At 34.8% G+C, this 12,779-nt stretch overlaps 1 protein-coding gene across 1 annotated transcript in view; it reads right to left on the minus strand.

Annotated features, from left to right (window-relative positions):
• LOC127958588 (alpha-mannosidase 2) overlaps positions 1–12,779 on the minus strand; it is a 51,577-nt gene that overhangs the window by 37,652 nt on the left and 1,146 nt on the right. The window contains exons 2-4 of the mRNA XM_052557479.1: positions 10,586–10,843; positions 7,389–7,533; positions 965–1,136 (exon numbers count right to left, since the gene is read on the minus strand). Of these exons, the coding sequence (XP_052413439.1) occupies positions 965–1,136; positions 7,389–7,533; positions 10,586–10,843 (575 nt within the window). The remainder of the gene's footprint in view (positions 1–964; positions 1,137–7,388; positions 7,534–10,585; positions 10,844–12,779) is intronic.

Raw genomic sequence — 12,779 nt, forward strand, 5'->3', positions numbered from 1 at the left:
AGATCATGTTAAATGTTGAGAAGGCATGAAATTGAGGTTCCAAGTAAAATGGCATATATGGCTGGCATATATATATATAATTTATGGACTTATCTGCAGTTCCCATTTTCCATAACGCACCAAGCAGACTCCAGAGCTCAGACATCTTGATTTATTCTGAAGATACACCTCAATGTATGTGGCAGTAAAAGAAATTGAATCATTATGCTAGACCTTGATTTGGCTGATATAAAATGAAATAAAACCTGCTCTGGACTGCCAAAAATCTTGATTTGGAGTCTGCCAAGGCCATCTTGGAAATAAACAGGTTGGGGGGGGGGGGGGGGGGGGGGGTTGTAAATGTTCAAAAAGAATAGAGCTTGTTTGCTTCGAACACTTTCTTTGCATCAAATCAATAGTGAATAAATATTGGTGTTGGATTTTTCATTTGGCTTCAGCCTTCACCTCAGGCCGTTTTGAAAGATGCTCTAATTGGAATTCAAACCCAGAGCAGAAATGTTTATTACATTTCCACATGGCATTTGTGTCTTTTCCCAAGGCTAGCTCAACAGTGAACACAAACCAATTCTGTATATTTGACATGCATTTATAGCCCATCCTCTCTTGTGGCAGGGCTGACCTTGTAATCATATGTTAATAAATACTAATGACATCTTGGAACGAGTAACACTGATATTTCGTGTCATCACACAAATTGTATATTTGTATCATAACAATATCTCGAGTTAATTTTGTTTTCGTTTTATTTTTGTGCATAAACCGTCACCTGAGAGCTAGGCAATAAAGTAAAAACTTTGAGCTTAATTAAAATGGGACCAAAAGCACAATGGAGTCCTCCTCCACTCCTCAACATCTCCCAGTCTTGTTTACACCACACCTGTGTGTGAACGTTGCAATTAATGAATCCATAAATTACACAGACACATGAGGATATATGGATATCAACAACAGAGAAAAGCCTCACCTCCTGACAGCATCTCGTTTCTGCTCATCAATGTTGTCCCACCATTTGGCAAAATACGAGATCTCAGACCAGATCATTTTTCGCCGACTGTCTTCATGTAATTTCACCACCATGTTGTTGAGAATGTGTTGCGTTTGGTCTTTATAGTAGTCATCGAATGTCTTCAGCCAGCCTGAGCAGAACAACACACAAACTTGTTAAACTCTGCCTATACATTTAAAATGGTGGATAAAATTCTGTCATCATTTATTTACTCTCTTGTTATCCTAAACCATCCTTTCCTCCGTGAAACACCAAGGAATATGTTTAACAGAATGTTCAAGCTGATAAATGGGGATCAGGACTACCGGTAGTCACCTTTTACTTTGAATGTATGGAAAAAGAGCAGCTTGGATGTTCTGCTAAATATCACATTTTGTGTCCAATGCAAGAAGTTAGTAGAAAATTACAACTATAAAGAGGTGTGCAACAAAAAAGCATTATGGTTTCAGTGTGTTTTTGGGTAAAGTATACTAATGCAATCAAAAGTATTCAACCCCCCAGAGTCTATAACCATTTGCAAATGTAAGCTTTTTTTTTATATATATAGCATCGACAACAGTTAAGTAGCAAATCGCAAGTGGCACTGTCAATATATAAATGTAAAATATTTTGAGTTTCAAAGGTTAAGTACAAAATTGTGTTAAAACACAGTTAAGCCTTTCGGAGACTCTACAACAAATCGTAACTTGTTTAAGCTGTTACAAATGCAAAAATTCAGCCCATGCATGTGGTAAAATTGTGTAGCAAATATGGTCAAGTCAAAAGAGATTTAGAGTTATAGATAATTTTTTGACAATGTTTGACCAGTTTTGTTTTCTTGTCAGTCTTTGCTGTTCCAGGAAGTGGAAATCTTGACTGTATAAAGGACATTATGGATTCTTTGAAGTATCAGGCCATTTTGGCAAAGCTTGTATTGTCTTTGTTGCATAGACTGAAGCTGATGATCATTGGTCTTTCCAGCAGGCCAACCACCCCAATGTATACATCTAAGCTTGGTTCAGGATTCAGTCATAAAATTATTTTGAGTGGCCTGTTCTGTTTTCAGATTCAAATCTCATTAAAAACATTGGCCACACTTTATTTTAAGGTCCAATTCTTACTAGCAACAGACCATTAACTACATCTGTATTCCTCAATAAACTCCTAATTTCCTGCTCATTAATAGTAAGGTAGTTAAGTTTAGGTATTGGGTAAGATTAGGGATGTAGAATATGGTCATGCAGAATATGTGCTTTATAAGTACTGACAGCCAATAAGTTAATAAATGGTGTTCTAATAAGCGACTAGTTAATAATGAAAATTGGTCACTATACTAAAGTGTTACCAAATATTTGTTGAGATTTGAAGAAAGCAGTTGAAACATGTCAGCACAAAGAGACAACAATTATTGGAGCTAACTTTTGGGTTTTGCATAAATTTGTACATATTTAGAGCCAATTTGTTTACTGATGCCTTGGTGTAATTGTTTTTATCAAATGTTTTTCAAGGCAAAAGAATGGTTTGCAACTCAAGGGGGAGTGAATAATTTGGATTGCAACTGTAGTTTATTCTAGGTAGTAAACATAAAAATGCCATGGTACAGGAATATGGTCTCACTCATTGAAATATCGTATGATATAACCAAACACTACCGTTCAAAACTTTAGAGTCAGGAGGTAAAATAACTTCTTTTTAAGAATCTTGAAGACAAATGACAGCATCTAGCAAAACAACACAATTAGTCAGGATGCTCGGATTCTGAGGCAAATTAAAGTTATTAAAAATAAGATGGATGAGATATATAAGGAGGAGAAGATTAAAGTGGCATTTGAGTTGTATTATAAATGTCTATATTCTCAAAAGACAACAGGTGCATTGATTAAAATGTTTTTAGATTCTCTCAACATTCTTTCTGTTGGACAGAAACTAAATAATCGCTTAAAAGAAAATTTCACAGGAAGAATTTAAAAGAGCTTTAAGTAATCTTATAAAATAACAAAAGGCCTGGTAATGATGGCTTACCATCAAAGTGGTTCAAAACATTTAGACAAGAGATTTCACCCATTTTTATCTCATCAATTAATTGGATTATTTCCCTTCTTGGAGAAAAGCAAACATCCCAGTTATGTCTCAAAAGGAGAAGGATAAAGCCCTATGTAATTCTTTTAGAACTGTATCAGTTTTGAATGTACAGGTGCTTCTCAATGAATTAAAATGTTGTGAAAAAGTTTATTTCAGTAATTTAACTCAAATTGTGAAACTCGTGTATTACTTTAGGAAGCCTGGACCCAGAAAAGGCATTTGATTGTGTGAATTAGAAATAGTTATTTAATTTTTTACTTTACTTGGTGGCTCATAATCCATATTAACCAGGGACAATGGATAGGTTTAAATGATTTGTTTTAAAAGTTTAATCAAGGAATTTCCTCCATTTGCACAAATATAAAGGATGGCAATACTGAAAGCCTTTCAAACTTTCAAAGACAAGTTTGGCCTTGTAAACCAAGACCTATTTCAATGCTTGAAAGAGATAATGGATAAAGCTCAGATTAATCAATTCATACAATTTATTATAAAGGGGTACAAGAAAGTTACAAAAATGATAGTATCCAAATTATTATATAAAGTGATAAATAATTATAAAGGACATTCAACATAATATACAAGATGAAAATAGGAAAAAGAAGAAGGCGTCACCTTGACACTGGACAAAAGGAATAAAATATGTACTAGCATACATACCTCAACAAGCTAAAAAATGTGCCGTGAGTTCTTTTGGAAGAACCTGAAAGGATTGTTTATCACACGTATAACACGGGTGCACCCCACCCATGTTGGAAAAACAGTGTGCCAGACAAGGCACATCATGCACATAGACAGTATTTTGGCAATGTCCAAAGATTAATAGTTTTTGGGAGGTCATATGGTCTGCTATTAACAGTATTTTTTCTCTCTGTATTCCTTAGCCATTCTGTATTAAATTTTTTGGGGATATTCCAGATGAAGTTGAAAAGAATGACAGATGCTTGTTTAAGATATTACGGATATCAAGTGGCACAGAGGATACATCCACTGTGTGAGAAAGAAAGAATGGTTTCTAATACTAACAAATGTCAAAGAAATGCAAAGACTCATATTTGTACTATGACTGCTAAAACAAATACTGGAAAACAAATAAAGATGACCCAATTAAAATTGTAGGAGGAGTTTGTCAAAGTATGAGACCTTGAAATGGCAAAAACTGCACAAACATTGTACAGGAAATTCAAAATAACCGGCTTCCTGTTGGGTTTTGGATTTTGCACCAAAATACTTTTTTGTAGGTATTGGTGCGTTACCGATTTTCGTAAAACCTAGCTTGAGGCGCACTCTGTTGAATGTATACAGGTGGCGCTATTGAGCCATTTTGACACACCCACTTCTGAAACCTATATCAGATGTACAATTTCACTAGTTTTGACACGTGTGCAGTTTCATGAGGTTTGGAGCATGTTTAGGCCCTCAAGTGTGTAATTTCTGCGCCTCAATTAGCGTGAAATGAAACTGCAAACAAAAAGAGGTTTCGCAAATACTCCCACAGTCCTCTACTATTTATACACATAAACAGTCAACAAACTTACACCCTGCAAACAGACACTCCCACTTTCATAATAATTACATATATTTGAATCCCACATGAAATGTTAATAAACATGAAATGACAGTTTGTGTATATTAATAATTGCAACTCAAACATTCAGAAAACTAAACCTAATAAGTATAAAGATGTAGTGGCAGCTGTCTAAACACATTAAACTGGCATGGGATTATTCTAACATCAAAAAACATTTGAGGTGACAGCATAAGCAACAGACCATAACTGACAGTTGCTACACATCCTTTACCGTAAAACGTCAGTTTATGTCACTTAACAGGAAAAAACAACAACATGACCTGCAAAGAACCGGTTTTCCAACTAAAAGTCAACGGTGGTATATCCTGAGGGGACTAACTTGCTGCTAGCTAACTAAACACTAATAAAAAAACAGTAAATTACATCATATGATGAATGTGAATTCAAAGTTAATTATGAATTAAATGTAGCTCTGTTCATGCACACTTTTCGTTTTCCTTTTTAAATCAACATTTTGACAAAAAATAACAATGGAACAAAAGTGACATGTGAAAGAAATGTTGACACAGAAAAAGAAAACAGGACAGATCAGGTAACCACACACACAAATGAAGTCAAACAACAAACGTGTGTGAGAAGAGTGCGTGTTAATTCACCTGGTAATGTTTGCTTAAAATAACTGAAATGGGTTCATGTTGGATCACTGGTTATCCATCAACAGTCTAGTCACACTTGAGCACATACTCTGAATTGTAAGCCTTCATTTAAAGTTTTGATTTATTTTAAGTAATTATTACGTTTTTAGCATCTTGTGCCATGTGTATTGCATCTTTAACACAGAGTTAAGCTTAAAGAGTCTCGTAAGCCCTTATTTTTTTTTATTGTGCTGCATCAAGCTGAACACAGAAAAAAACCTGCTAAAAATCACATGTAATCGGGATCAAGTGACCCTGCCATGGGCTTCTCTGTTATGTAATTTCCTGTTTTAAGGAAATTCCCTGTAACATAGCAAAATGGCTTCCTGCATGCTTTCGATGTTTATTTTTACCCAACAAAACTATCAAAGTACACTGAAATGACAAAATAGACTTAATGTTCATCATATAGATGAAGCATATATTTCCTGAAATATTTATATTTAATAATGCTTAACATTTCCTGTAAATGCAGACAGCATAGATATGATTTCAGATTTATTTGCATTTATAAAAAAATAAATCATAGATTAAAAAGATAAAAATCTAGTAACAAAATCCTACCAAAAAGTAAGAGAACATCAGGTAATATCTGTCATATTAAACTCATTTTTGGCGAGTTAAAATACTGACTGCTGTGAATCTGAAAATAATGTCCTTTTTGTCCCTTCTCATATGTAATGTAAAATATGAGGTGCACACATGGTAATTCACACGGAAGGGTCAAGTAATAAACCTCCGGTTTTTGTAGAATGCTATTTAATTATTAGTTCTTTTGCCCTGAGTGAGATGACTGTGGAAAGGTACATCAACTGTCATCTATCACAGATATAGAAATACCCTATAGACAAGTCTATTCAGTTAGCTGGTTTAAAGAAATATTCAGAGTTCAATTCAAGTTCAGCTATAAACAGCACTTGTACATCACCCTAGGAAGTAATCTCTACTATCCCTAACTACTTGTAAGCTAAAACTCACAGGTTTAGTAAGGCACTTTAAAAAGGACAAAATAAACAATTCTTAAAGTATAACCATTTAAATATTAAACATTATATTGTATCTTTGAACTTTGTTGTCATGGCGACTTTATCACAATAAGCACAAGGATAGCTGAAAAGGACCTGATGTAACTCTGACCCCGTTTACACCTGGTATTAATATCGCTCTCAGGTGATCTGACCAGAAATGATCAAACAGGGCGCAAAATGTGTCCTAACACCAAAACCAACTAAGGAGATGGTCAGAAGTGCAAGTGGCCACATGATTATAAGGCTTTTTGCACCGCTTTAGTTCCAGAACTAAATGTACAGAACTAAAGTACTGGGATGATTTTGCGCCAACTATTTCCCAGCACCATTTTAAGGTTTACGTTACCACCGACAGTATGTACTAGGACGTGATGTAAGCCGGTCGACAGTGAGGTCATTTGTCAGCGATGTTGTGTCTCGCGGGTTTCACAATAATGGACATGGAATGTCGACGTATACGTAAAGTGATTGAAAGAACGGAAGGAAGGAATCTTTAAACCATTCGAAATACTGCCTGCTTTATTTACATGACTCTAACAGAAACTGAATCCACTTATAATAATAATAATAATCAACATGTGACTGTGTCTGAAAGCACACACCATCTCTGTATCATATTTATATTGTTGTCTGTTGAGGAAGTACAGATGTTCCTCTCGTTGATAGCAGAGGAGCGGATCCAGCGAGAGCTTGATGGGGCGACGCAGATTGAAAAAGTTTGTCATGAGTCGCGGCAGTAGAGCTGGCGCAACAATAATGACGTGTATAATCTCGCCTACTCTAAAGCAGTACTGAACTGCAGTGGAAACGCAATCCGTGTCGAGCCGTGCAGTACCGTACTGTACTGAGCTGTACCGAGCTGAATCGTACCCCACAGTGGTAAAGTGCCACTCACATTACTCACGTACATCCCTGGATTTAATCTAGGTCTGCGAGTCATCAAATTTCAGTCATTAATCACAAATGTTTGTTCATACATCAGACAAACAATTGTCTGTTTACTTGATAAACAGTGATGCTCATTGACTACAAACACAAGACAATGGCCAACAAACATTAGCACTCACCAGGGTCATTATGTGAATGGGGCACAACAAAGACTTGGAGTGGCTCATTGTCCCATTCATTGTCCTGATAAGAGATATCAAAGCCTTGTTTCCATACTCCACCATCAGGGTTATCAAAGCGGAGTAAATCATAAACATCCAGCATCTGGAAGAAAGCAGGAAAGAACATCATTTTATTGGACTATAATAGACACACCTCTATTCAATTCCTATTTTGGTGCCTAAGTATAGAAGTCAGTTTATAATACTACATGTGTACGTAAATATTTATTGGTTTTGAAAGTGAAAATCATTTTGTGGCATTACTTAAATGCTAGACAGGAAGAAGTATGAAAATTCTCGGACAACTAGTTTAATGATAACAAGAGCATCTTCGTGGCTTCTCTGTGATAAAACTCATTTAAATATCAATTAATTTAAAAGATGACAAAAACCATTATTTGTTTGTAGTGGCTACATTTATTTAAATCCAGATGGCACTTCTAAAATGTGGTTCTAGCTCATTACAGCTGGCGGTTTTCTGAAACAAACAAGCAAAAATCATATTCTCTTAAGCATTTCCCGCATGTAAACTCAAAGTTGTTTATTTGGACAGGAATTCGACTGAATTATTGACAAACACAACACAACCCTTGGTGTTTGTCAAAAAACAGAAGGTAATTCAGCAGGGATTTTTTTCTCAAGTGACGGGTGGAAAAGCACCAATATTTCCAGGGTGGATAGAAATACAAATCATAGACTTGCACCTGTAGATGCTGATATTACATCACGTCTCCGTATGAAACAAATAAAGGCAGAAAAGGGCTAAGGAAAAAGGCAAGCCATAGACAAACGCACATGCAAATATATGCAAAAATTAGTCTGCTAGCGTGACACAATTCAGGCACTGAAATATTTCTCAACCTCCACAGAACAGCAAGTGGGTCTCCAGAAAACAAGTCTTGCTGGCATTGATCTATCTGTGTTTACAGTAAAATAGTTCAGGACTAAATAAATATTTTAAAAAAGGTATATTGTGCATTATAAAATAGCAAAACATAGTTTCAAGGTGACTATGAATTATTATTCCCTTACTTTCTCTGGCATGCCAACCAAATGCTTATGGAATGATGAATGTCTTCCTGATTCATTACAGTATCACAACATACTAAACACATGTTATGTGAACATATTTGAACCCTTCAGTTAAAGTATGCTAGTGTGGTTTACTTGTGTACGTCTTACAAAAATATGATGATATTGAGATGTTAGTTTTGAGGATGAATGGATATCGACTCCCTTTTCCACAATTAATTAACTGCCTTCTGAATGCATGTGTTCTATCACATAGGGCTGTTTGATTATGACAAAAATCATAATCACGTTTATTTTGGTCAAAATTTTAATCATGATTATTTTACACAATCATGAGTGGGCCACATATCCCAAACTTTATATGAAGGATTTATTTAAAGCAATATATCAAAATATATATTATCTATAAATAAGGTTGAAATCTGTATTTTAAAGACCAGCGAAATGTCAAAAGTCTCAATACCACAGCAGAATCCTAGGGCAAATAATATTAGTAAAAAAATTATAGAAAATTATTGAAAATAAATAAACTGTCAGTAATAAAAAAAGCAAAGGACAGGTACAATAGAATGAAAAAAAATACTATAAAACAAACTGTGCTTTAAGGTTGTTTTTATTTAATGCAAGTCTTCAGTATTCAGTTAAATGAAATGAAATGAAATTAAATTAAATTAAATGAAATTAAATTAATGCATTTAGCAGACTGTTTTATCCAAAGCGACTTACAGTGTGTTCCCGGGGAATCGAACCCCCTACCTTGCGCTTGATAGCACAATGCTCTACCAATTGAGCTACAGGAACACTGCCTACTACAGAAATTGAATAACCTAATGTAAATAAAACAGCATAGTCTTCACTGTAAGAATTAAACTACATTTGTTTCTTATTAAAGCTACACAAGTTCTTCAGTCAAGAGCAGTGTTTGATTTTTTCTTTGTCTTTTGTTGTTTGATTAATATTAAGCACACAGTCGCAACAGGAAAATAGCCCACTGTCACTTGAGCTGCACGGCTCCAATTTACTGTTACACATGTATTTTCATTCTCAGCTATTTACTTTATTACATAACTGATGAAGGATTAAGGGAATAATCACAAAATGTTGCATTTTGCCACATTGAGCTAAAAGATGACTTTATATGTCCGTGTACTGTTCCATCTCTGTGCACATAACGGAAATCCTCCTGACGAGCAACGCAAGTTCTCTTTCGCGCTTTCAAAAACATGAATAAATAAAAAATGTACTTTAATAAATCAAGCACTTCTCATTTTGCAAAAGTCACGTTACATGATTTAACTGATTTGCATGTGAAATTGAGCTTTTATGGTGAAGAGCGAAACCACACCGCTGGAAGGAAAGCAGAATGTGGCAACATAATCGTTTTATCTTGATTCATGTATTTTCATAATCACTGAAGGTCGAAATCAAAATGAATACTGTATTTGGATGAATTGAACAGCCCTTTTTGCCTATGCAAATTTAACATACAGACTGTTATTTATTCTTTCCAGGTATTGTTGCAAAAAAAAAAATTTTTTTTATAAATTGCTGTAACTTTTTTTTGTAAAGAAAACTTTTAGAAATATATAAATATAAACTATTTATATTACTACAGCCAAAAGTATGGGGTCTGTTTAAATTTAGTTTTTAAAGTCACTTATGTTCATCAAAGCTGCATTTATTTGATATAACAGTAAAAACAGTAATATTGTGACATATTATTGCAATTATGGTTATTTTAATAAATTTGAATATTTATTCAGCATTTGATTTAAAGTCTAATTATATATTTATATATAATTTTTATATTATTATATATTTTTGTTATTATTGATTGTATTAAACAAAATTATTTGTAGAATATTTAACACACAAACATAACATATATGTATATCTATCTATCTATCTATCTATCTATCTATCTATCTATCTATCTATCTATCTATATATATATATATATATATATATATATATATATATATATATATATATATATATATATATAATTTTATATCAAATACTGAAATCTGTATCACTGGGCTAAAGCAAAATAAATATCATCATTTAGCCCTGACAATCAATTGGTCCACCTAATCTTAACACTTGTACACATTATTTTGTACCTGTACTCCATCCGCTGCCTTGGAGTAGGTCTGTGCTGCAAACTGGCAGTCCTCTGAGTGGATGGGGAGCAGCGCAGGAGCAGGGGGCAGCAATTCCCAGTTCCCCTGACTCATGTTCCCTTCAGGAAACATTTTCCCATCTTTCACAGTGTCCCTCAGGTTAATTACAGAGTCCCTGATGTTGGCAATGATCTCATTGTTCTCTGCAAGTAGTCTTTCTAAGTGGTCTATTTTGTCCTGCAGAATACCAAGCTGACCCTGTACAGAAAAACAGAGAAACACTTAACAATGGAAAAAAAAATCACATACTCCTTCAGCACAAAACTCAGATTGAATGCATTACTACAGAACTAAGCAAATCTGAATATAGTACATATCAGACTTTGTTTGCAAGACATATAATTTTAGAAAATATCTTTAACATCGAAAGTAATTTAATGCAGCATCTGGCCACAGATCAGACACAAGCACAGTGTCTATGAAAATAGCAGAGACTAAAATGTACAATTTTGAATTCTCCCACTGTGGCTCTCGAATGTCATTCAAAAGAGGTGCTTGAATATTTGTCACGCCAGATTATAGTACATCAATGTCAAAGAACATCAGTGCTAAACCTTGTAAAACTCTCAGGAGAGTCAGATTTGCTGCTGCCAGAGTGTTGAGCTAAGTGTTAGAAGTTAAGTTTAAGGTTAAGTCTGCTGGATTTCAAATAAAAAGTGTATGTGAGACACATGTGAATCCTGTAGGACTTGTTAGGGTAAGCCTAAATTCACTAAACATCACTGGTTCTTGGCTGTCAATCTTAACCCTCTGTACACATCACAAATGTGACAGTTTTCCGATATAAAAGGTTTCTGTTTCTGAAAAATACAAAAAAAAATCAAAATAGACAATTGGTCGTAAGGGAGTCATCAGAATTTAAAAACAGACTCTGATCTGGCCACACCATCAGGAAGCTGTACTGGAAAACAAATCACTTACAGTAGGCTACATTTGAGTAATGATGGTGTATTTGAATCAGTTTTTAATCGCACATTTGAACAGTATTAAGTGGAAAATGTAAGGGAACAGAACAAGAATTACGTCTGTCTCAAAACCGAGTGAACTGCCAGTTGAGAAGCAACAAAGCTTGTTGTTTGCGCATTTTCAGCTCGGCTTCTACTGACTCTCCAGTGTCACAGCAAAGCAAATGAGATTTTATTAGTTCTCAGTCTGAATAGAATGAGGCGGAATAAAAACACTATGAAATAATGCCAAAACTAGATTTCTTTTTTTCTGTTGAGGTGACCTCAATATGCATGCAAAAGCAAACGTACAGCGCGAACAGTGTAGTCCAATTCATGAGCAAATGACTCTTATGAGTCGATTCAATTAATGAATCGTAAAAAATACAGTCGCATGATTTGGGTTTGACATAACGAATACTCAACAAAACGTTTTTCCTTTCAGTCAAATCAGACTCAAATTTAAGAACTACTTAAAGGGATAGTTCACCCAAAAACAAAAATTTTGTTTATCTGCTTATTCCCAGGGCATCCAAGATGAATTTGTTTCTGCACTCAAACGAAGATTTTTAACTCAAACCATTGCAGTCTGTCAGTCATATAATGGAAGTGAATGGGAATCACGGTTTTGGGAGTCAAAAAAACATACACAAACAAAACAAAATTAAACCCTGCAGTTCCTTGCAATACATTGATGTGTAAATGCAAGAAACTGAATAGTATTTATATCACATTTTACCCCTGATTCACCGCAATCTCCGAATTGTCCTGAGCGAGTTCTCAACAGCTGGCACGTGAGGCGTCTTCTTCTTCTTCTAATTCTTGCTTTCCGGCAGATCGGAAGCAAGACTTATAAGTCCATTACCGCCACCTATCTCTCAAATGGACCATTGACACTCTCAATTCAGATTGTAGATAGAGTGTCAATGGTTCATTTCAGAGATAGGTGGAGGTAATGCACTTATAACTCTTGCTTACAATCTGCCGTAAAGCAAGACAGTTCGGACATTGCGGTGAATCAGAGGTAAAAAAAAAAAAACTATATAAATACTGTTCAGTTTCTCGCACAGACCTATTGTTTCATATCTTTACACATCAATGTATCGTTACAAGCCACAGGTTTTAATTTGGTTTTGTTTGTATATGTTTTTTGGACTCTCGAAGCTGTGATTCTCATTCACTTCCATTGC

Source organism: Carassius gibelio, chromosome B5 (assembly GCF_023724105.1).
Source record: "Carassius gibelio isolate Cgi1373 ecotype wild population from Czech Republic chromosome B5, carGib1.2-hapl.c, whole genome shotgun sequence".
NCBI classification, from domain to species: domain Eukaryota; kingdom Metazoa; phylum Chordata; class Actinopteri; order Cypriniformes; family Cyprinidae; genus Carassius; species Carassius gibelio.